This window comes from Neovison vison, chromosome 6 (genome assembly GCF_020171115.1).
Source record: "Neovison vison isolate M4711 chromosome 6, ASM_NN_V1, whole genome shotgun sequence".
Classification (NCBI taxonomy): Eukaryota; Metazoa; Chordata; class Mammalia; order Carnivora; family Mustelidae; genus Neogale; species Neogale vison.
In genome coordinates, this window is record NC_058096.1 from 220,849,985 (window position 1) to 220,873,343 (window position 23,359).

The 23,359-nt window shown below is 60.3% G+C and overlaps 1 protein-coding gene across 5 annotated transcripts in view; it reads left to right on the top strand.

Annotated features, from left to right (window-relative positions):
- PTPRS (protein tyrosine phosphatase receptor type S) overlaps positions 1–23,359 on the top strand; it is a 94,733-nt gene that overhangs the window by 64,137 nt on the left and 7,237 nt on the right. For 2 of the 5 annotated variants that reach the window (XM_044254476.1, XM_044254478.1), the window contains 20 exons: positions 1,124–1,393; positions 2,285–2,866; positions 3,751–3,884; positions 4,218–4,362; positions 8,771–9,076; positions 10,377–10,570; positions 12,921–13,038; positions 14,498–15,103; positions 15,557–15,654; positions 16,240–16,493; positions 17,120–17,213; positions 17,317–17,532; positions 18,030–18,187; positions 18,613–18,624; positions 18,890–19,002; positions 20,601–20,648; positions 21,629–21,726; positions 21,811–21,934; positions 22,486–22,661; positions 22,741–22,860. In XM_044254476.1, coding sequence (XP_044110411.1) covers positions 1,124–1,393; positions 2,285–2,866; positions 3,751–3,884; positions 4,218–4,362; positions 8,771–9,076; positions 10,377–10,570; positions 12,921–13,038; positions 14,498–15,103; positions 15,557–15,654; positions 16,240–16,493; positions 17,120–17,213; positions 17,317–17,532; positions 18,030–18,187; positions 18,613–18,624; positions 18,890–19,002; positions 20,601–20,648; positions 21,629–21,726; positions 21,811–21,934; positions 22,486–22,661; positions 22,741–22,860 — 3,866 coding nt within the window. The remainder of the gene's footprint in view (positions 1–1,123; positions 1,394–2,284; positions 2,867–3,750; positions 3,885–4,217; positions 4,363–8,770; positions 9,077–10,376; positions 10,571–12,920; positions 13,039–14,497; positions 15,104–15,556; positions 15,655–16,239; positions 16,494–17,119; positions 17,214–17,316; positions 17,533–18,029; positions 18,188–18,612; positions 18,625–18,889; positions 19,003–20,600; positions 20,649–21,628; positions 21,727–21,810; positions 21,935–22,485; positions 22,662–22,740; positions 22,861–23,359) is intronic. The other 3 variants (XM_044254479.1, XM_044254480.1, XM_044254481.1) reach the window with 3 other exon arrangements.

Here is a 23,359-nt window from a genome sequence, read left to right on the forward strand (position 1 = left end):
TATTTATGATTATGCCAGGGCTGTGATGTGACAATGTGATGTGTCACATTGGGTCACATCCGCTAGAATTAATATGCAGCATTGAAGTGGGCCCCCTCCTCCCTCCTTCTCTGTCTCTGCCCCCTCCTCTCTCTGGGCCTGTCTTCCTGTTCTGTCTCTCCTGTGGCTTCTCTCTCTCTTCTCTGGCTCCCACGAGGGTGCACTGAAGGCTCCTGAAACCCAGGCCTCTTCCCTTGCATTCCCCCACTCTCTCTCTCCCTCTCTCTCTCTCCCCCTCTCCCTCCTTCTGCCTCGCTCTCTTTCTCTCAACCAACCTCTCTTGCATGCTGTTTGTGTTTCTGAGAGCTGCATCTATCAATGGAAACTTGTCAGATCCGACAGAAGCTTTTAGAAGGGTTTCTAAACCCAAAAACCACAAAAATTTCATTAGAGTTTCTCATCTTTTCCTCGAGGGCCCCTGGGAAGTGGGCAGGGCCCCCTGAGTCCCCGGAGGGGACAAGGTTGGGGGGCTGAGGTCCCGGCCCCCTTCTGCCTCCTGGCGCCGTCGGATTCCGGGACGCTCCCCGTCCAGCTTCCCCAGAGCACCCGCCCCCAGCGCCCCCCACCCCAGACACTGGCAGCCAGAATCTTCCGAAGCTCCCCACTTGGGAGAGCGGGCGGAGGGGCTGCTCCCCGAGGCCACGTCTGTCAGCAAAGATGAGAAACAGCTGATAAATTTTTGTGTTCGTAACTGTGCTGTGACCAGCCACTCTGGTCTCTGAAACCCTGTTGCTATGAAATAATGCTTCATGTCTCTTTTTATTATATATCGATATATCTCTCTATATATTGTTTGTGAAGTACCTTCCTTTGAAGTTTTGGTTTCTTTGTGTTGGAATTTGATTTTTTAATTTGGTTTTTTTGTTTCCTTTTCATTTGGAAGAAAAAAAATTTCAGCTGGGGGGAAGGAAACAGCCCTGTTTATATTTAAATTGTTTTCCACTTTTTTTTTTCCTTTTTTTTCTTTCTTTCCTTCCTTTCTTTCTTTCTTTCTTCCTTCCTGCTTTTCTTTCTTTGTCCCCTCTGCATCCCGTCTCCCCCCCCCCCCCACCCCTCCCCCCTACCCGCCGCCGCCCACCCCCAGTCCGTCGCGTGGCTCCACGATTCTCCATCTTGCCCATGAGCCACGAGATCATGCCAGGTGGCAACGTGAACATCACCTGCGTGGCCGTGGGCTCACCCATGCCGTACGTCAAGTGGATGCAGGGGGCCGAAGACCTGACGCCCGAGGACGACATGCCCGTGGGTCGGAATGTGCTGGAGCTCACAGACGTCAAGGACTCCGCCAACTACACGTGCGTGGCCATGTCCAGCCTGGGCGTCATTGAGGCCGTGGCTCAGATCACAGTGAAATGTAAGTGGGGCCCGTGGGGTTGGGCAGAACAAGTGGAAAAGCTCTTGGAGTTCCCATTCGTGGTCATTTGTGGCTGTGGAGGGGACAGTTGTCTCCTGAACAGATATTTGTTGGTTGGGTGTTATTCTGGGCCCGGCCCTTTGGAGCGAGGCACGGTCTTGTTCTGCCGAGCGTAGAGTCCAGCGTGGGAGACGGCCACGTAGCCAGGCAGCTGTGATGGAGCTTCCCTGGGTTTGTGATGGGGATCCCGTGGCACTGTTCAGACCCCTAGAGTAAAGGTCTCATCTCCCAGGAAAGTTGGTCAGAGAAAGATCTAGAGTTGAGTAGGAACGAGCCAGAGAAGATGGAGAATGCTTCTAAGGGAAGGAAATGGACTGTGCTGACTCAGAGAGGTGGGGCTGGGCTGGAGGACTGTAGGTTCTCCTGGCGTCTCGGGTTCATGGTGAAATTCAGAGGAAGGTGCCCCAAATATTCTTCTAGCTTTAGAACAGGGGCAGCAAACAGATAGCCTGCAGACTGCATCTGGCCCTTCACTTGTTTTTATAAATAAAGTTTTATTGGCACACAGTCATACCCATTCACCTGTGTCTTGTCTATGGCAGCTTTCGGGCCACAGGGGCAGAGCTGAATAGTCTCAACAAAAGACTCCCTGGTCTCCAAAGCTGAAAATAGTTACTGTGGGGCCCTTTGTGGTAGAGTTTGCCAAGCCCTGTCCTCGGGCCAGAGTTCACCGAACCCCACTATGGGTGATGGGATGGGCGGGTCATGAGGCCTGTGGTCACTGCCGAGGAAGTCGAGGTGCAGCGAGGTCGGTTGTTTGGCTAAAAGTCATCCGGCCTTCCGGGTCTGCAGCCCGCGTCCCTGACGTGTGACCGTGCCTCCCACCCGCAGCTCTCCCCAAGGCCCCAGGGACTCCCGTGGTGACCGAGAACACAGCCACCAGCATCACCATCACATGGGATTCCGGCAACCCAGACCCGGTGTCCTACTACGTCATCGAATATAAATCCAAGAGCCAAGACGGGCCCTACCAGATCAAGGAGGACATCACCACGACGCGTTACAGCATCGGTGGCCTGAGCCCCAACTCGGAGTACGAGATCTGGGTGTCCGCTGTCAACTCCATCGGCCAGGGGCCCCCCAGTGAGTCGGTGGTCACCCGCACGGGCGAACAGGCCCCAGCGAGCGCCCCCCGGAACGTGCAGGCCCGCATGCTCAGCGCCACCACCATGATCATCCAGTGGGAAGAGCCCGTGGAGCCCAATGGCCTGATCCGGGGTTATCGCATCTACTACACCATGGAGCCCGAGCACCCCGTCGGCAACTGGCAGAAGCACAACGTGGACGACAGCCTGCTGACCACCGTGGGCAGCCTGCTGGAGGACGAGACGTACACCGTGCGCGTGCTGGCCTTTACCTCTGTGGGCGACGGGCCCCTCTCGGACCCCATCCAGGTCAAGACACAGCAGGGAGGTGAGGTGCCCCGCCCGTGAGAGGGGCGGACAGCAGGAATCCAGTGGTGGAAACAGAGAGGAGGCGGCAGGGGCGGGGCGGGGGCGAGGCGAGGTGGGGTGGGGTGTGCAGTCAGGTACCTCCGAGCCTCCAGCGGGCTCATCTTGCCTACAAGCCCCAAGGTGGGTTTTTCATCCTGCATGGATGCTTTGAAATACTTTCGTGCTAGCGTTTCGGACGGAGGAAGTTGTCCCAGAAGTCTCCCATTTCTGTCTTCTCTTGGGAAACTGGTTTTGGCAAGGCCACAGGGCTACGGTGGGACGTGCAGACGGGTCCTGGCGGCTGTGTCTGAGGTTCAGAGCCCCTGCTCTCTGTTCCCATCCGAGAGACGGATGCCACCTGCTGCGAAATTATAAAGGGAAACGGTGTCCGTCCAAAGGCGGTGGGCTGGCCTCCTGGCCGATCAGTTTGAGAGGCAGGGTTGGGGGGTTGGGTATTTAGGTGCGTGGGGCCCCAGCTCTCTGTGGGTTTCCCTTCTTTTCTGGTCCGGCTCAGGCTTCAGAACCTCAAAGCCGAGAAGGCACAGCAGCTGCTCAAAGTAAAGGGCGAAAGGGTCAGAATTGTGCTGCTAGAGGACACGCAGGACGGGGACTCCGTGTTTTGAGACATCACCCCTGCAGTCTCTCTGTCGTTCAGTTTGGGGGAAGCAGAGAGCATGGGGGAGTTGCGGTGGGTCCCCGGGGCAAAGAGAAGCACAGTGGAGAACATTCGGGAACGAGCAGCCTCGCCTTCACGGCAGTTGCTGAGCTTCCTGGGGCTCTGGGGACCCCTGGCACGTTGGGCGCCCCAGGAGGGGACCTCTCCCCGGCGATTCCCCATTTCTCCTCCTCTCCCCTCCCCCACAGTGCCAGGCCAGCCCATGAACTTCAGGGCCGAGGCCAAGTCGGAGACGAGCATCGGGCTCTCGTGGAGCCCCCCGCGGCAGGAGAGCATCATTAAGTACGAGCTCCTGTTCCGGGAGGGCGACCACGGCAGAGAGGTAGGGGGCTGGGCGCAGGGGGAGAACGCCGTACAGGGGTGTGGGTGGGGAGGTGGGGCGGGAGGGGGCGGGACGGCGAGCCCTCTGGACTTGCTGACTCGGTGCCCGGATGTCTCTCTTCCCCCTGCCCGGCCTGCGGCGGACTGCGCATCTCTCCATCCCTCGCGTGTCTCTGGCCCTTTCCCTCGCTGTCTCTGTCTCCGTGTCTCCGTTTGTCTCGCTGTCTCTGTCTCCGTGTCTCCGTTTGTCTCTTCTGCTCTTGTGGTGTCTCTTTCACCATCACTGTGTCTCTGTCTGTGGGTCTGTCTCTGCCTCTGCCTGCCCCGCCCCCAGGTGGGGAGGACCTTCGACCCGGCCACGGCCTTCGTGGTGGACGACCTCAAGCCCAACACGGAGTACGCCTTCCGCCTGGCGGCCCGCTCTGTGCAGGGCCTGGGCGCCTTCACCTCGGTGGTGCGGCAGCGCACACTGCAGTCCAGTAGGTGTCTCGCCGACCCCGCCCTTCCCTGCGGGGGGGCCCCGGCGCACGCTGACCCTGGCCGCGCCGCCGCGGGTGGGGGGCGCCCGGCCTCCGACGTGCCCGCCCACGCTGCGCTGGGGGTTCCCGCAGGCCCCGCCTCCCCCCACCCCGGCTCCCAGGGCGTAGAGCCCTGGGGGGACCGAGGTGCGCCCCCTACGTCGGGGCCAGGTGTGGACGGCACCTTCTCTCTCCTCCCCGCCCCCACCCCCCCACTGCCCTGTATCTGGGACTCACGGAACAGCCACGCTGTGCCCACTCCTAGGCCTCGGGAGGGCTCCTCGGGGCTGTCCCGGCTCACAGGCGGTCATTCCCAGACCTCATGGGTGTACAGAGACCCGCGGCCTCCCCAGGTGGCTCTGCCCCGTGGTCCGCCATTGCCAGGCGCAGGGACAGGAGGGGAGGGGGTGCAGGTCCCAGGACAGGCTCTCGAGTCCCTGGAGCTCTTTGCTGTGCCCACCCTGCCTCCCTGTCACAGATGAGTCACCTTTTGGCCAGAACACTGCAGCGGGCAGCTGGCTCCGGGCCGCATGGTAGCCCCTGACGCCGCCCTGCTGGCCTCCTCTGAGCTCATGGCCGAGGCAGGCTGATCCCGCTGTCTCCCTGCCTCCCCTCCTCCCTCTGCCCCTCTTCTGCGCTCAGCCTAGCCCAGTGTGGCCTCCACTGCCGCGGCCCTCTCCCCCTCCCCTCCCCCTTCTCAGTCAGTCACAGCGCAGGCCTTGTTCCGGAAGCAGCCTTGGTGTTCAGACCTTCACATCCCCCCCGGGTGTGTGCACACGGTGGGGCACGGGTCAGTCGCGAGTGACGGCAGCTTGGGCCTGGGGGTCTGAGCCGCTGGGATCAGGGGCCTCGGAGACACAGCACCCCTGCCACCCCCAGCCCCCTTCCCTCCTCCCTACTCCCCCGTGCCAAGCGGAGCGCTCTGCAGCTCCCCGGCGTCTGGGCGTGTTTGTGCGTGAGGCGATCAGTGAGGGTGTCCTGTGGCTCGGGCGGCCACGTGAGAGAGATGGGCACGAATGCCGCGAAGGTGAGTACACGCTGGTCTCAAGCAGGTTCACAAAAACGGCTCACCCTGCGTGCCCCCCACCCACCAGCCTGTGCCCTAGTAGCTCTAGGCCACACGGACTCCAGAGCCCAAATCGGGACACCCCCCCCCCGCCCGTCCCCCGCAAGCTTTCTACACCATGGCCAAGAGCCACGCCTGCCCAGAAGTGGGGAAGCTGGCACGGTGTGCCCCCAGTGCCTGTCCATGGGTCTGTCATCCTCCCCCACCTCCCCAAGATGTCACGCAGGTTGGGCCGGATTGTGAAGGAGGCGGCCTCCACGGTCGCCAAGAAAGCGGCTTTGGCCCAGCCACGTGAACCTCCGGGGCGGCCCAGGACAGGGAGTGGGGGAGAAGGTACTCCCCACTTCTCATCCCAGGACGGGTGGGGCCCGAGAGAACTGGCAGCAAGACTCAGGGCCAGGCGTATCCCCCTGGGGACGGCGGGCTTCTTAGGCTGAACTCAAGGGTAGGTGGAGGCCAGACCACTCAGCCGTGGGTCTCCCCACACCGTCTCACCTTCCCGCCTCGTCGGCGCCAGTCTGGAACTGCAGCGTGCCCACGCTGGGGGCCGGAGCAGGGCTTGGGCCCGCTTGCGTCCAGAGACCCACCCAGAGCTCGGTCTGGCCTTATAGCTCAACACTCAGCCATTCCCTCCCTCGTAAGAAAGTCTTTTAAGTTAGCAGTTGAAGAGTGGAAGGTAGGTAACCAGACTGGGAGTTTTCTGGAAGGCGTCTTTCTTTCTTTTATTATGGTTTTTCTCATCATCATCACCATCACCGTTGTTTCCTATTTTATTATGGTTTTGATTTTATTTTTCCTCCCCCTTTCTCAGCGAATCCATTCCTTCCGGCACATTCTTTGGTTGGTTTTCCCACTCCTGCCTGATTGCCCCAGGCACTTTTGGTTGGGGTGGCTGGTCAAGAAATGGGAGAGAGGGCCCCGCTTGCCTGGTATCAGAGGAGGGGATGTCGGCATTTCACTTTAAGTGAAGCCGGAGGGTCATTCTAGTTGAAGTAAGCCATTGGAGAGGCCTCTGAGGTGTCTGGTAGTCTGATCTCTTTGATAGGATAGGACCCTCTGTTTCTCCTCTGGTGGCCCTGGCAGGCAGTATGCACGTACAAGTACTCTCTAGACATGTGCTCACTGAACAAATGGGCTTCCATGGTAGTCGGGGTTCTGTGTGCATCGACATAGGCATTATGTGTGACACAGGCCACATGTGTTCTGTATGGCTTGCCTTGAAGCAAAGCCAGTGGCCTCCCCGGGCCTCCCTGTAGGCAAGAAAAATTCCAGAGCCACGGGCAGTTGAAGTCACATGGCTCCAGCCGTTCTCAGCTGGACCGAGGCTGAGGTCTCAGTCCCCATTCTCAAATCAAGACGGCCCCTGGACAACAGCTGAGCCTGGGTTCAAATCCTGGCTCTAGCCGCATGCCCTTGGCAAGGCAGCTTTGCTGTTTCTGGCCTCCGTTTTCTTCCTCTGCGAAGTGGGAGGTGATGTGCGAAAAGCACCCAGGGTAGGTGGGGTTTGGCACCCAGTAGGTCTACAAGCGGTGATCATAGAAGACCAGGCAGCTGGGCTTTGAAATTGATTTCCCCGCGGGTCACGTGGAGTGAGGCTGGAGGGGTGCTAGTTCGGGCCATTTATGCATCTTAAGAATTAAATGACGTACCATGAGGGGACACATGCTGAGTGTAAAGAGCTAGGTTATGGGGTGTGCACGGGGTGAATGGCCTTAATACAGTCTCCTAGTAGGTGCAGAGCAGATGGGGGCTTAATGTTATTTTCATAAAGCCCCGAACACGCACAGTAGGTGCTTAATGTGTGTGAACTACCGCTGCTATTTAACAAAGCCCTTAGCACACTGCCTGGCACACAGTAGGTGCTTCATAAATGCTCTTTTAATTCTAAGCACGGATTGGCATGGTGCTGAGCACGTAATTGGCACGCGATGAACGGAAGCCATCAGTTGTTTATAACAAGCTTCCCTGGTGCCCGGAACACGGGGGCTGCGGCTGTTCTGCGAAGCCCTTGACAGAACAGCTGGTATACAGTAAGTGCTCTGTAGGTGGTGCTTTCTTGAAGGAGGTTGGCCTGGCTTTAGGCACATAGTAGGTGCTCAGATAAGAGCCGTCGTCCGTCTGAGGGGGCCTAGCGTGGTTTCAGGTACAAAGCCTTTGGCCCTGCGTGTGCAAATAGTAGGTGCCCCAGAAGTGAAAACTGTTACCGTTTACATAGAAGGCCCTTAGCACAGTCCTCGGCACACAGTAGGTGCTTAAGAAGCGAGGACTATTAATGTGCTACAAGGCCCTTAGCACAGGGCCTAGCACATGGTAGGTGTTTGGTAGGTAGGGGCTTTTTTCAGTAAGGCCTGGCACATAGTAGGTCCTCATTCCGTGGGGACTACTGCTGTTAGCTGATAAAGTGCCTAGTGTGGAAAGGTTCTGTGTAAATGGCAACTGGTGTTTTTATCTTCGAAGGGCTAGCGATGCCCAGCCCATAGTAGGTCCTCAATAAATAAGACTTGGCCATTAATCTGCAATGGCCATGGTGTGGTGCTGGAAGAACAATGATCTGTAAAGACCTTGGCACACAGTAGGTGCTCAAGACATGGACATTGTTTTTTCTCCCAGGTGAGCCTGAGAGGGTGGTCCTAGCCGAAGTAAGCCACGGGGTAGCCTCAGGACCCCTGAGAGAACAGGTGTTCAGTACACAGATGCTTTTGCTGTCAACCTGTAAAGCTCTGACACTGTGTCTGGCACACAGTACGTGCCCAGTAAATGGGACTTTTGCTGCTTTTACCCTGGCAGCCCTACTCCCCTGGCACACAGTAGGTGTTCAGCAAATAAATGCATTTACTGTTATCCTATAAAGCTCAGTGCCATGCCTAGCACACAGTAGGTGCCTGATAGATGGGGCTTTTCATGTAATTACCTGGCGTGGTGCTTGGCACGTAGTAAGGGTTCAGCAAACGGATGCTTCTACTGTTAGTCCGGGATGCCCCCGGCACCTTGCCGAGCCCACGATAGCTCTCCTGAAGGGGGATGTTCCCGCTGTTCCCCAGGACCCCCTGCGTGCCGGGCAGGTGCAGCCCCCGGCGCTGAGCCCGTGTTCTTGGCCAGCCCTCCCGGCCCCCATCCCCACCTGTCCATCTCACCTTTGGTTGACACCCGCTTCTTTTGGGTTCGACTTCTCTTTGGTTTGGTTCTGTTTTGTTTGTTATCATCTTCTGTTTTATTTTCTCTTTCCCATCTTTTGTTTCCCCGCCCCCTCCCCGCCCATCCCGCCTCCCCTCCCCGCCCCCACGTTCTCCCCCCCTCCAATAGAACCGTCAGCCCCCCCTCAAGACGTTAAATGTGTCAGCACACGCTCCACGGCCATTTTGGTAAGTTGGCGCCCACCGCCGCCGGAAACGCACAACGGGGCCCTGGTGAGCTATAGCGTCCACTACCGACCGCTGGGCTCCGAGGATCCACAACCCAAGGAGGTGAACGGCATCCCCCCGACCACCACTCAGATCCTGCTGGAGGCGCTGGACAAGTGGACCGAGTACCGCATCACGACTGTCGCTCACACAGAGGTGGGACCAGGGCCCGAGAGCTCGCCCGTGGTCATCCGCACCGACGAGGACGGTAAGCACCGGGCCCGGCCGGGGACCCCCGCAGGCCCCAGCCCGTCCCGCACCTCGGCACCTTCGGGCTCTGCAGAACGGGGCTGGCTGGTGGTCCAAAGGTAGAAGGCACAGTCTTGAGGGCGAGACCCGAAGCAAGCAGCCTCCCCACGGAATCTGGGCTCCTTGATCCTGGAAGGCTCCGTTCTGGACCCTCCGGGGGGTATTTTCTCCCGAGCCTTGTGCCTGAGCGGTTAAGCGGACAGACCTGTATTGTTTTTTTGGTCCGATGGTGGAAAGTTACAGAAACAGTGTGGGGAACAGCCAGCAGCACTTGCGACAGACTTAGCGTCCGTAACCCCAGAAACCTAGCTTTTAGACTCCTGGGATAAGCCGGGATCCGGAGCGTCCTCGGTCCGAGCCGTCCTATCTGGCAAGTAGGTAGGCTGGTGAACAGCTTCTAGGGGTGCGGATGGTTAACAGTTTCTGGGGCACAGAGCCTGATTTCTAGCAATGGCCGGTTTTCTGCGGTGTGAGGCTCGCGAGTGCCGTGGCTGTTTTTCCAGCCAGAACGTTTTGACTGCAAGTGAGAGGAGGTTCTGGCCTGGGGTCCACTGGTAGAAGCTGAGGCGTGGGGAGAAGGGCAAGCAGGCAGCTTCTCCAATAAAGCTGCAGGTCCTTGGCGTTGGGAACCCGGCCGGGCTTCCGAGCCATGGCCGGAAAGGTCCGGTCGGCAGCCGTGCGTTAGGTGGGAAGAGCAGGGAAGAGCTGGACAGGTTGGTTGTTTCTGCCGCACCACGGGGTGTGGCTGGATAGGAAGGGCCGTGATCCTTGGGGCTGGCTGCGTACTGGGGTGCATGGGAGCCTGCAGCTGGACAGCCTGGGTTCCGACCCGGGCTTGGCTTCTTACTAACCCTGCGGTCAAGGGCCCGACTTACGAGCCCCAGTCTCCCCATCTATAAAATTGGAGTAAGAACCCCTGCCCGGAAGGGATGCTGTTAGGATGGAGGCAGGTGGGTAACGACCGAGGAACGGGGCGTGCAGGGCTCACTCGTGTCATGTGGCCCTGGGCAGATGTCTTAGGCTCTGGGGGACCTCAGTGGCCCATCTGTAAGTGGGGCACACCATCAGGCCCCCTCCCCACCCCACCTCCGGGCTGTGGGAGCCGTGAAGGAGGGATGCCCTCCCAGCTGGTGGTGAGCGCTCAGACCAAGTTAACCAGCAGCCACTTGGCACCCTGGCATCCGGCAGCGGTGCTGCCCCCGGGGCAGGGCCAGGCGCCCCAGTAACGGCCCTGCCCGCCCCTCCCCTGCCCCTGCCAGTGCCCAGCGCGCCGCCGCGGAAGGTGGAGGCGGAGGCGCTCAACGCCACGGCCATCCGCGTGCTGTGGCGCTCGCCCGCGCCCGGCCGGCAGCACGGCCAGATCCGCGGCTACCAGGTCCACTACGTACGCATGGAGGGCGCCGAGGCCCGCGGGCCACCGCGCATCAAGGACATCATGCTGGCTGACGCCCAGGTGGGCGGGGCTCTGGGGCGGGGCTCGGTGGGCGGGGCCTGGGTGGGCGGGGCGGCCCCCAGACCCTGCGCTCCTGCCTTCTCCCTGCTTCTCTCTCTTTGGCCACCTGCTCACCTCCTCCTCTCTCCCCTGCCGCCTCCTCCCACGCTCAGTGGGAGACGGACGACACAGCCGAATATGTAAGTAGCACCCCTGCCCGGCCATTGCAGTGTTCTCCCGCGGGCCGTGCAGTGATGTGACACCCCACCACCCCCCACACTCCCCCTGCACGTCTTTTGTAAGAGGATCTTCTCCCCTGGGCCCCAGATGCCTACTGGTAATGTGGAGTGTGTAGCCTCAATTTTCAATCAGGCAGATGGCCCTAGGAGCCCTACTGGGGTCCTGGACTCAGGGGGTATACGTTAGCCCTCTTACCTGGATGGCCCCTAGACCCACCGGACTCACACGGTGCCCCTCCTGCGCAGCGCCCAGCCTTGGTTTTCACCGCCACACCTTTGCTTAAGCTTTTTCTGCAGCCCTGACTCACCCCTGCACCCCACCGCCTCCCCTGCTGGACCTAGGGCTGGCAGATCCAAAGTGGGGGCCAGTTTCCAACCCAGCCAGACTCTTGTCACCTGGCTCAGCCTTCTCTGACCTCAGAGTTTCTCTCTCTGGCCAAAGCATCTGCTTCTTTGTGGCCCTTGGGTGGTGAGAGGGTCAGTGGGCCCCAGCTCGGTGGGGAGGGGAGAGGCCCTCAGGACACAGTCTTCTGAAAGCCCCAGGTCTCATGTTAAATTGACACCAGACCCCGCACCCACACCCAGAGGCTTTGCCTCTTCCCTGCCCCCAGGCCGAGGGGTGAGTTCCCTCCAAGGCCTCCACCGCAGCCCCTCCCATCCACCAAGACCCTGGGAGGGATGAATGTGAGGCCCAGGGGCGGGAGACCCTCTCTTCGTCCATCCCCATCCCCCTCCACATGCACCCGAACTGGGGCCACCCGCCCCCTACGCCCAGGCATGCTGGACCGTGTTTGTGGGTGTGCATGCGTGGGGACGTGGACACACGTGTGACTGTGAGGGCCGACACGGGTATGTGTGCAAGGTCAGGCGGCAGCTCGAACGTTTGCAGGACAAGCCACAATTTCCCGAGCGGTGACCAGGACAGACCTGAGCCTGCCCTCCTGGGGGTCCCAGTCCAGTGTGGGAGAGGAAGGCTCACTGCAACAAGACACAAATACACTTGGCCCTTGGACACAACGGGTTTGAGCTGCGGAGGTCCACTTATCGGCCAGTTTGTTTTTGAGAAACACAGTACTGTGCTTCCTTGTGACCTCCTCTTTCTCCTTTAGCTGCTTTAGCGTAAGAATACGGTATCTGATACGTATAACGCGCAAATGATGTTTTGTCAGTTACGTTTATCCGTAAGGCTTCTGCACAACAGGAAGCTAATAGTAGTTGAATTGGGGGGGGGGCAGTCAGAAGTGCCGAGCAGATTTTATACTGCACGGGGGTCAGCACCCCTATCCCCACGTTGTCCAAGGTCAACTGTCCGTGTCTAGTGACGGCTCCGGTTGGGGCAGGGTCTAGAGGGGCTGCAAAGATTTACTGATGGCGCTCTCTGAGCTTGGGGGGTGGGCAGTCCCGATCTGTAGCTTATCACCTGTAGCTTCCTGCTGCAGACACGAGACAGAATCACCCCGAGGGCCTTGATCGTAGCGAAATGTAGTAAGACCAGGAGGAGAGGGTGGGTTTTGAGTATTCACTACCTTTGTTCTAATCAGTACGGGTACGTAAGTTACTTTCAGATAATGGCTGTGTTTAATTCGGGCTTACAAAATTCCTGAGAATTTAACACTTGGCTCTCATGGCCTGATGGTGCATCTCCAGCGCACGAGTGGGTGTCGTGGAGGCAGCGGGCACAGCCCAGGCAAAGGCCCTAGGGTGGGCGCAAGCCTGGCATCCCGGAGCAGTGAGGTCGCCCAGTGGCTGGAGCAGAGGGAGCAGGGGGGAGTGGGAGGAGGCAGGGACAGGCGGTGAAGGATTTGGGCTTTAACCCCTATAGGAGGTGGGAGCCCTGGAGGTCTGTGGGCCTAGGAGGGCAGGTCGTGACTGTGGTGCCCTCTTGTGGCCGGTGCAGGAAGGACAGCCTGGGGGCAAAGGTGGCCCCGTGGAAGATGTTGGGGTATCGGGCTGCATGTGCCCATCTTCGCATGGACGTGCTGTGTGTTGGGGTCTGTGCATGAGCTCGGATGCACGCCTCTACCCGCAGACTAGGCCCCACATCCGCCTTGCTTGACCCCAGCCCAGGGAGGGGGGTGGGCAGGGCCGGTCTCCAGCCCGGTGGCGCGGCTGACCGCCATCCCTGCCCGCAGGAGATGGTCATCACAAACCTGCAGCCTGAGACCGCCTACTCCATCACCGTAGCCGCCTACACCATGAAAGGCGACGGTGCTCGCAGCAAACCCAAGGTGGTCGTGACCAAGGGAGCAGGTGAGAGAGCCCCCCAGCCCCCACCATGGCCCTGTTGCCCCCAGAGCACCCCATGGAGTTCTTGAGCTCACGCAGGGAGAGAGCACTGGGCAGCGGGGCCGGCGAGAGCAGAGACTCGGGGGCAACTCAGGAGGCCGGCCAGCCCCGCCTTCTCCTCCTCACTGGCTTCCCCGCCTGCTTCGCTGCAGCCAGGTGGAAACCACAGCCAGGCCCGTGTCCCATCCCGGCTTCACCAGGGCTGTTCCTTCTGCCTGGATACCCTTCCCTGGCCTGCCACCTGCCCACAGTCTCGGTCCAGTGCTCCCTCTGGGCAGCCCCGGCACCCCCCTCTCCCCCACCTTCCCTCGTCACAACTCTGATCACCCTGGGTAGGTTGTTCGGAGGTCGTGTGCCCTTCGCCCACACTGCACCGTGAAACCTCTTCTCTTAGCGGCCCTGCCTCAGTTTCCCTTTCTGGCCCCACCAGGCCCCCGACCATCAGTCCCAAGGGACTATTTTTTTTTACTCCAGCCAACATTGAGGAGGAGGCAAGGTTGCTGTGAAAATGTAAGGGGAGGAGGTTGTGGGCAGATGGCACAGCCCAGGCCAAGGTGTGGCACAGGCAACAGTTTGTTGTGTTTCAGGAATGCTAGGCTCCGGGCCCTCCACCTCACATCCTGCACCCACCCCTTTGCCAGGGCCCCTCCCTCAGCCCAAAGAGCCCAGCATTCCTGGCCAGCCCATCCCCATGCCGCCGCTGGTGTCCATGCTGTTCCCTCTATCTGCCTAGTCTCTATCCTTCGGTATCCAGCATACGCATTACCTCCTTCAAGAAGCCTCCCCTGATTGTTCTTCTTCTCTCAGGGATCTTGCATTACAGCTGTGTTTGTCAAGCAGACCCACTGCATGTTCTGTGACTGCTCAGAGCACAGCTCTGAAAGGTCCTGATAAGTCCTGCAGGAGGAGAAGACTGGTTTTATTTGTAGACCTTCTCTCCTGCCAGACTTACAAGAACCTTGACACATTGATTACTACCGAGACCGTGAGAACCATGGGGCAAGGGCAAGGTTTTGAAACGTTCCTGTGTCCCATGAGTATTTAATCATATGCTGGCAGGAGGCAGGGGCACATCATTGAGGCAGGAGCTGAGTGACTTTTGAACGAGAAGAGGTAAACCTCTGCGGGCCTGCTCTGGCATCTGGAGACGTTTTCCTTTGTTGGGCTCTGAGTCCCCGGCCGCCTCACTGTTCTTTCCACTCACCCAGCTCAGTGCCACCGCAGGGCCTTTGCATAGGCTGTTCCCTTGCCTGGAACAGTGGGGCCTCCCTGAGACCCCTCTTAAAACTTGCAGCCCTGTGCTCGCTTCGGCAGCACATATACTAAAACTTGCAGCCCTGCCCCTTGCTTCATGACTTCTAGACTTCCTGACTCTGACAGGCCACATGGCCCTGACATGCCCCCTGTCTACCCCTCCCTGCAGTGCTGGGCCGCCCCACCCTGTCGGTGCAGCAGACCCCTGAGGGCAGCCTGCTGGCACACTGGGAGCCCCCAGCCGGCACCGCCGAGGACCAGGTGCTGGGCTACCGCCTGCAGTTCGGCCGTGAGGACTCGCCCCTGGCCACGCTGGAGTTCCCACCCACTGAGGACCACTATACGGCGTTGGGTGTGCATAAGGGGGCCACGTATGTGTTTCGGCTGGCGGCCCGGAGCCGAGGAGGCCTGGGCGAGGAGGCGGCCGAGGTCCTGAGCATCCCCGAGGACACTCCCCGCGGCCACCCACAGATCCTCGAGGCAGCTGGGAACGCCTCCACGGGCACTGTCTTGCTCCGCTGGCTGCCACCCGTGCCCGCCGAGCGCAACGGGGCCATAGTCAAGTACACGGTGGCCGTGCGGGAGGCCGGAGCCTTGGGCCCCGCCCAAGAGACTGAGCTGCCGGCCGCGGCCGAGCCGGGCGCCGAGAACGTGCTCACGCTGCGGGGCCTCAAGCCCGACACGGCGTATGACCTCCAAGTGCGGGCCCACACGCGCCAGGGCCCCGGCCCCTACAGCCCCCCCGTCCGCTACCGGACGTTCCTGCGGGACCAAGGTAGGCGCGCGGCGATCCCCGCACCAGAGCCGGACCGGGCCTCGTGCCCACCCCCACCCCAGCCCCCTCCCTCTCCCCCACCCAGGTAAGTGATCACTTTTCTGCTTCCTTGTGGACACTCGAGGCGAGTCCGGACCCCGAGGCTCCGGCGTTGGCAAAGGTGGGACGTGCCTAGGTGGCACCGCCGCCCCCACCGACCCCCCCCCCCCGCACCCTCCCTCTCCCCCTCCTGCTCCGTCTTCTCTCTGCAGCAGCGCCGTCTCCCCCCTCCCCGGCAGGGACTTGGGACAGGGCCAGGCAGGGCCAGGCAGTAAGGCCGTGGGCACAGGCACAGCGGATGACAGGGAGCGCCTGGGCCGCCCCACCCCCACCCCACCGGCCCGCCCCGCCCTCCCGCCGGCCCTCACGGGGCCTCTCTTCTGCTCTCTCCCGCTCGGCCGCTGCCCGGCACAGTCTCACCCAAGAACTTCAAGGTGAAGATGATCATGAAGACGTCCGTTCTGCTCAGCTGGGAGTTTCCCGACAACTACAACTCGCCCACACCCTACAAGGTGCAGACCGCCCGCGCCCCCAGCCCCTGGAGCGGGCGGGCCAGGTTAAGGGCTGGGGCTTGGCCAGGGTTGGGACTCAGCTGGACTGGGGCTGAGTGGGATCAGGGCTCAGCTGAGACTGAGGCTCCGTCTGTGGTCGAGACTTAACCTGGGATTGAGGCTCCGTTTGGGTCAGGGCTCAGTCTGCGATCAGGGCTGAATGAGGATTGGGACTCAGTCGAGGTTGGTTGGCAGTCGGGGGCGGGCTCTACTGGGATTGAGGATCCGCCTTGCAGGCGACATAGCCTAGGATCCAGGCTCAGTCTGAGGTCAGAGCTCAGTCCGGGTTGGGACTCAGTCTGTGATGAGGGCTCAGTCAGAGTTGGGACTCAGCCAGGATTGAGGATCTGCTTAGGGTCACGAGTTAGCCTAGGGTTGAGGCTTATTCTGGAATTACGTTTTAGTCAACACTGGGCTTAGAGCCGGGGCTGGGGCTCCTTTGGGGATCACAGTTCAGCGGGGTTGAGGCAGAGCCTGGGATCAAGGCTCAGTCAGGGCCGGGGGGCTCAGCACAGATCCCCCCGCTGAGCCAGCCCTGGCCCACAGATCCAGTACAATGGGCTCACACTGGACGTGGACGGCCGCACCACCAAAAAGCTCATCACGCACCTCAAGCCCAACACCTTCTACAACTTTGTGTTGACCAACCGCGGCAGCAGCCTGGGTGGCCTTCAGCAGACCGTCACGGCCTGGACCGCCTTTAACCTGCTCAGTGCCAAGCCCAGCGTGGCCCCCAAGCCCGACTCCGACGGCTTCATCATGGTGTACCTGCCCGACGGCCAGAGCCCCGTGCCTGTCCAGTATGATCACAACTGCCCACTACCCCCAAGGATTCCTCACCCCCTCATTAGCCAGCTTTGTGACTGGGCCGAGCCATCTGCCCTCGCCTGTAAGACGTGGGTCGTGTCAGCCCAGCCTGTGTGGTTGCCCAGAGGCATTTCATGAGCACTGTCGCTACGTGTGGCCTATGTCTTCTCCTCCATCATTCCTGATAGTCCTTTGTGCCTGACCTTCGGCTTCTGGTTTCCCAGACTGCTAGGGAGACAAAACTGCGAAGCAGACACTTTCAGACCCATGGTGTGTTAGAGGCACCAGGGTTGAGAGTCTCCAGTGGAGAGACGAGGACTCTCCCTGAGGAGCAGAGAAGAATTAAGGATTATGAGGAGATGTGGGTATGGAAGCTGGGGCTTTGAAGGATGTGTAGGAGTTCAAGAGCTAGAATTGGGGTAGGCTCCCTGAAGCAGAAGGAACCACATACTCAAAAACCTGGAGGCTTGAATCAGGAACTATAGTCCTGTGTGGCTGGGGTTCTAGGGGCATAGAAGCAGAAGGGAAGATTCAGTGCACAGGGGCTCCCCCCACCCCGGCCCCCCACCTCCAGAAGGCATTCATCGGACTTGGCCCCCGACCCTTCGTCTCCTTACAGGAACTACTTCATTGTGATGGTGCCGCTGCGCAAGTCTCGTGGTGGCCAGTTCCTGACCCCTCTGGGGAGCCCAGAAGACATGGATCTGGAGGAGGTGAGGTGGGGCCCGGACCTGCCAGGCCCAGGCCTGTCCTGACCTCTGGAAGCCCTGTTGCTGCCGGCCGGCCTCTGAGCACCCCACGCCCCTGTTCCCACAGCTCATCCAGGACATCTCGCGGCTGCAGAGGCGCAGCCTGAGGCACTCGCGCCAGCTGGAGGCGCCCCGCCCCTACATTGCCGCTCGTTTCTCGATGTTGCCACCCACCTTCCACCCCGGGGACCAGAAGCAGTACGGTGGCTTCGACAACAGGGGCTTGGAGCCCGGCCACCGATACGTCCTCTTTGTGCTTGCAGTGCTGCAGAAGAGCGAGCCTGTGAGTCGCAGACGGTGTCCGCCCACTCCAGCCCCGGCCTCCGAGTGCACAGGCCCCGACGTGGCCTCAGCCCCCAGGGCCCCGACCACAGGCCCTTCCAGCTTCCCATAGCCAGGGCTGGGCGGAGGGAAGGACTTGAGGTGGGGGTACTCCAAGGGGAAGGCTTTTTAGAGGAAGGGACTTGGGACCTAGGCCTTTGGTGGCTGTGTAGGAGTTCCACCAAGACAAGACGTCAGGATTTGCACACGTTGGAGGGAGGTCTGGAAGGAGGTCTGGAGGGGCGAAAGCAATGAAAGGGACTTGGGAGTGGCTGAGGCCGAGGGAGGCGATGGGGAGAGCAGAGATTGGCAAAGGGCCAGGCCAGGGCTCAGGGTTCTTAGGAACCATCGGAGGAGGGTTTGGAGTCGGGGAGGGACGTAGGTTTGTTGGAAGAAGACCACTCTGACCACCGAGTAAGACAGACCCTGATGGAGGCCCCTCCCGCCCTGGTCCCACAGACGTTTGCGGCCAGCCCCTTCTCAGATCCCTTCCAGCTGGATAACCCGGACCCGCAGCCCATCGTGGACGGCGAGGAGGGGCTCATCTGGGTGATCGGGCCCGTGCTAGCCGTGGTCTTCATCATCTGCATCGTCATTGCCATCCTGCTCTACAAGAAGTGAGCCCTTTTGCGCTGCCCCACTGGACAGGAGGGAGGGCTCCCTGGAAGAGGAAGGAGAATCTGGAAGGTCCGGGGAAGGCCAGTCACACAGGGTGATCACAGAGGTCCTCCGCCGTACGGCTAGAAAACCCTGGCTCAGAGAGGTTAAGGCACTGGATGAAAGTCACACAGCCTGGGTTCAGACCCAGGCCAGTGACTTGATTCCTGCCAGGCCTCGCGGGACATGTCTCGCCTTAGAAAGGGAAGGCAGAGATGTCCCTTGTCATGGTGGGGCCCCAAGCAGGAAGGATGTGCCCTGTGTTCAGAGGAGCCCAAGGCTCTGGGGGGTTAGGAAAGCCGCCCACTGTCACAGAACAGGTGCTTGGTAGCCCTCACCTGTCTTCTTTTCCCTCCTTCCAATCCGTGTCTGCTTTCGGGAGCAGCAAACCCGACAGGTAAGGACCGAGCCCCGTCCTTGGGAGGCCTTGGGCGAGAGACCAAGGAGGGGGATCCGGGTGGTGCTGTGCCCGTGGGGCAAGGGGGTGCCAGCAGGCTGCAGGCGCGTGCACGTGCCGTCCTGGGGACCCCAGCTGTGCATGTTCGTGGCCCCCTGCCTGCTGGCCGGGTCGCGCGCTCCTGGTACCGGACGTTCCCACGAATTCGTGTGCGTTTGGGGGCATGTGCCGGTGTTCAGGGAGTCTTCTGCTTGCTCCCACAAAGTAAACGCAAGGACTCAGAGCCCCGCACCAAATGCCTCCTGAACAACGCCGACCTGGCCCCCCACCACCCCAAGGACCCTGTGGAAATGAGACGCATTAACTTCCAGACGCCAGGTACGTGCATAGGCTCGGTGCCAGGATGCATACTGCCGGGGGGAGGTAGCGTGACAGACGAGGGAGTGGGCCCCTCGGCGGAGCCCCTTCCGTGGAGCCCCCTCGGCCCCCGGCCGAGCGGTTTCGTGCAGCGAAATGCCTGGTTCCCAAATCCTGAGTGGATCCGGGCTTGGGGGTTTCAGGGACGGGGTCCGGTTATGACCAAGTGTGGCTTTTGCAAAGCTGCATTCCACTGGTGGTTGGGGTTGTTTCTGGGAGCAGAAAGGACCCCTCAAAAACTAAATGGGCTCAAGAACCGTCCTTTCTTCTGACGGAAAGAGCTTTGCTTCTGGCTCCCAATTCTGGTCTTAGGGACACTCGGGTGGGCGTTTGGGTTTTTCCTTGGCCTCTGCCCACGCTCCTGTGGGATGTCCCCCTGGCGAGGTACAGAGATTGTGCCTCCCGTGTGCCCTGCACGTCTGTCGCCCACAGATGCTCATGCTCTCCTGGCTCTCCACAGTTCCCTGTGGAGTCACACGGGTCTGCTCAGGTCACCTGCCATGCCTGGAGGGAGAACTGAAGGAACCAGGGTCTTGTCCTTGGTCATCCTCTGTACTGTGATCCACACACATTCTCATCCTTTTCCTCTTAAAGGGCTCATGCCAACTGCTTCTAACCAAATAAGGAGATTTCCATTTAACTGATGGCTGCTGTTCTCCTTATGAGGTCACAGCATGGTTACACCTGTCCCTCCCCCTGCACCCAGTCTCTACTTCTTGTCTCTGAGCTTCCTGTCTATTTCCTGTCTCATAACTGGTTCAAACCAGAGATTTTAAACATTTGTGTTACTGATGGCTGCAGTCTGCCCTCCTTAAGGGCTCATGCATGACCTCACGTGCTGTTCTTAATATACTCTTTTCTCTTTTCTGCTGCTAAACTGTCTCACATCAGTTCTGTTGTTATTCAAATGAGGATTTTGATCACTTATATACATATAACTGATGGCTACTGTCGCTTCTCTGCCTTCCGCCTAAGATCAAGTGTAACTGATGGCTGCAGTCTGCCATAAAGGATCACAAAAGGTCCCATGTGGCACCCCTCATGTACTCCTTTTTCTCTTCTGTCTCTGGACTAGGTCATGTCAGTTCTATTTCCATCCAAGTGAGGATTTTTAACACCCATATTTAACTGATAGTTGCTGTCCTTCTTAAAGCTCATGGCATGGGCCCATAGGCCCTTCCCCCGCCCCCAAGTTTCACCCTCACCATCCTGCACCTTATCTGAAATCTCCTCAGCTGACCCCAGCAGGGCACCCAAGGCCAGGTTGGTCAGGGGGGTTGGGGGCAGACATGTTGACAAAAGGCCGAGAGCTTTGGGATCTTTCCGAAGTGCCTGCTGAGAACCAGGACTGGCTGCAGTCTGGTCGGAGGGACTCGCAGCAGCTCCCGCAGGTCCTGGGTGCCGGGGAGGGGGGCGGCGCCGGGCAGCGTGTGTCCCCTGTTGAAGTCGCTCTGCCCTTTGCGTCTGTCGCCCGGCCATTGTGCGTGCATCCAGCGGGGGATGGGGGAGGCGGGGGCCCCCGTGTGTTTTCATTTATTTATTGTTTGCTGTTTCTGCAGATTCGGGCCTCAGCAGCCCCCTCAGGGATCCGGGGTTTCACTTTGAAAGTTAGTTCCTGTGTCTCTCTGTTCTCGGCTTCCTTTCGCGCCCCATCCCCACGCTCCCCGTTTGTTTCCATCTTTGGTTCTCCATCCCGCCTCCTGATCTCTGTCCACCTGTCCCGCACTGGCTTCTCCAGGGAGTCGGGGGTCTGGTCTGTTGGGCCCTTAGGTCGCTGGTCGTGACTGCGTGTAGGTGGGGGTGTGCGGCAGGACCCCAGCTTTACTCCTCAGCAAAGGGCTTTTGGGGAGCACCCGGGGGGGGCTGGGGATTCTGGTGTTTACCAGCCGGCCTGGCTGGGTTGTACCTCTGGGCCGGCACGTAGCTCAGCCCGCCAGACCCCAGGAGCGGAGGCCAGTTTTGCAGACCCAGACACTGGGGAGAAAGAGCCAAGCCCATCCCCCTACCATCCCATGCATCAGACGGGGAAAGGAGCCCTCAGAGGTCAGGGGCTCCCTGCACCTGCCCCATGCAGGCACACAGAGAGATGGGGACCCCCCGCCCAGTGCACACCGTCTCCCCTCCCCAGTGCCTTAGCGCTCCCTGGCAGCAGACCTCACGGTCACTCTGATCCCAGAGAGGCAGACAGGGGTGTCCATCTCCAGCCCGTGCCCTGGGGAGTGAGGTTTCCAGAGGCCCAGCCAGCTGCGTCTGCTTCTCCATTTCTCTGTCACTTGCCTGGTTCTTGCCACGAGGCACAAGGAGCTTGGAATCTTCTGGGGCGACCCTTCCCCTGCATCTGCAGCTGGGTTGTCGGGCTCAGCTGGGAGCTGCTCCTTGAACGCCCCAGCCGCAGGCAGACAGCCCCGCAGGCCTGGGCTCCCGGCCCCAGCGTGGGCCGTCCTGAACCCTCCCCACCCCCACCACTCGCTCTAACCACAGCGCGTCCATCACAGACTCACACTGTAGAGTGTCCCCGCCCCCCGACCCTGAGGCCGGCCGCCGAGTGACCGGCCCGCACCGCGGGGTCTGCTTTTCCCCCTCCCAGGCATGCTCAGCCACCCCCCGATCCCCATCGCAGACATGGCCGAGCACACGGAGCGCCTCAAGGCCAACGACAGCCTCAAACTCTCCCAGGAGTACGAGGTAAGCCGGCGCCCCCGCCTCCCGCCCCCACCCGGCCCCCCAGTGCCGCACCCCGACGCCTCCCCCCCTCACCTCCCCCTGCAGTCCATCGACCCCGGCCAGCAGTTCACGTGGGAGCATTCCAACCTGGAAGTGAACAAGCCCAAGAACCGTTACGCCAACGTCATCGCGTACGACCATTCCCGCGTCATCCTCCAGCCCATCGAAGGTAGCAGCCCTGGCCCCCTCCCGCCCTTGCCCGTGTCAGGGAGAGCACGCGGACACCGGGCCTCCACGTGGCCACGTGGACGAGCGCGGGCACAGAGTAGGGAAACTGAGGCCTGATGCTGGCCGCAGGCCTGGTCCAACTCCAGCCAGAAGCTCCGGGGAGTTTTTGGAATGTGGTTAACTGATGGCTGCTGTCTGTAAGCTGTTTCCATCTGTCCCTCTGCATCAGCGGTTCTCAGTGCCCAGGGAACATTTGGAAGGTCCGAGGACATTTCTGTGTTCACGTTCCGGGGGAGAGGAAGCTAGTGGCATCTAAAGGTCTGAGAGGCGGCTCAGACCGTGCCGTGCGCGGGACAGCCCCCCCCAGAGAACAGTCTGGCCCCCAGGACAGTAGTGTGGAGGTGGAGAAACCTCCACATTCGGGCTCCACGGTTCCTTGGGGGACACCTTGGGGCAGTCCAGGAGGGCCCCCAGGAGGTGGTAGGCCATACAGAATCCATGTAGGAGACTGCAGGATCCCCCTCTGATCTCTGGCTTCTGCCCCGGCCGTAGGCATCGTGGGCAGCGATTACATCAACGCCAACTATGTAGACGGCTACCGACGGCAGAATGCGTACATCGCCACGCAGGGACCGCTGCCGGAGACCTTCGGCGACTTCTGGCGTATGGTGTGGGAACAGCGTTCAGCTACTATCGTCATGATGACACGGCTAGAGGAGAAATCACGGGTGGGGCCCGGACCCTGCAGCCCCAGTGCCCCCGGCCAGCGCTAGCCCGCGCTCACCTCCATTCTCTCGCCTTCTGCAGATCAAGTGCGATCAGTACTGGCCCAACAGGGGCACAGAGACCTACGGTTTCATCCAGGTCACGCTGCTGGACACCATCGAGCTGGCCACGTTCTGTGTCCGGACATTCTCTTTGCACAAGGTAGGGCCCAGGCTAGGCCTGGTGCCTGGGAGGGGGTGATGGAGGTGGGGAAGAGATAGTCAGAAGGCTCCGGCTTCTGTCCCGGAAGCTCCCATCAGACAGAGAAAAGCAAGCGTGTGGACCCAGGCTGACCACATTCTTTCGAAGCCTGTAGCGTAGATGGGGAAGGTGAGAGACTCAGAGGAGGGACTTGCTGTGCCAAGCCACAGTAGGAGGACAAAACCAGCAGAACCCAACATGGCAGTGAGCCTGTCGTCCCCTTGCCATCAGTTACGTCCCCAGGCCCTCCCTCCCTGCTTGCCCTCTGGCCTCACCGAGCCAAGGCCCATGGTGGGTAGGAGACAAAGCTAGAGAGTCCCTCCTAGCCTGGGCAGTCAGGCCTGGGGCAGAGGGAACTTTAGACATGTATTTAACTGATGGCTCCTGTCAGTTACATGGTTCCATGTGTCTTCTACTTCACTGGTTCTCAACTGTGAGGCTGTTTGCTGTCTGGAGGACA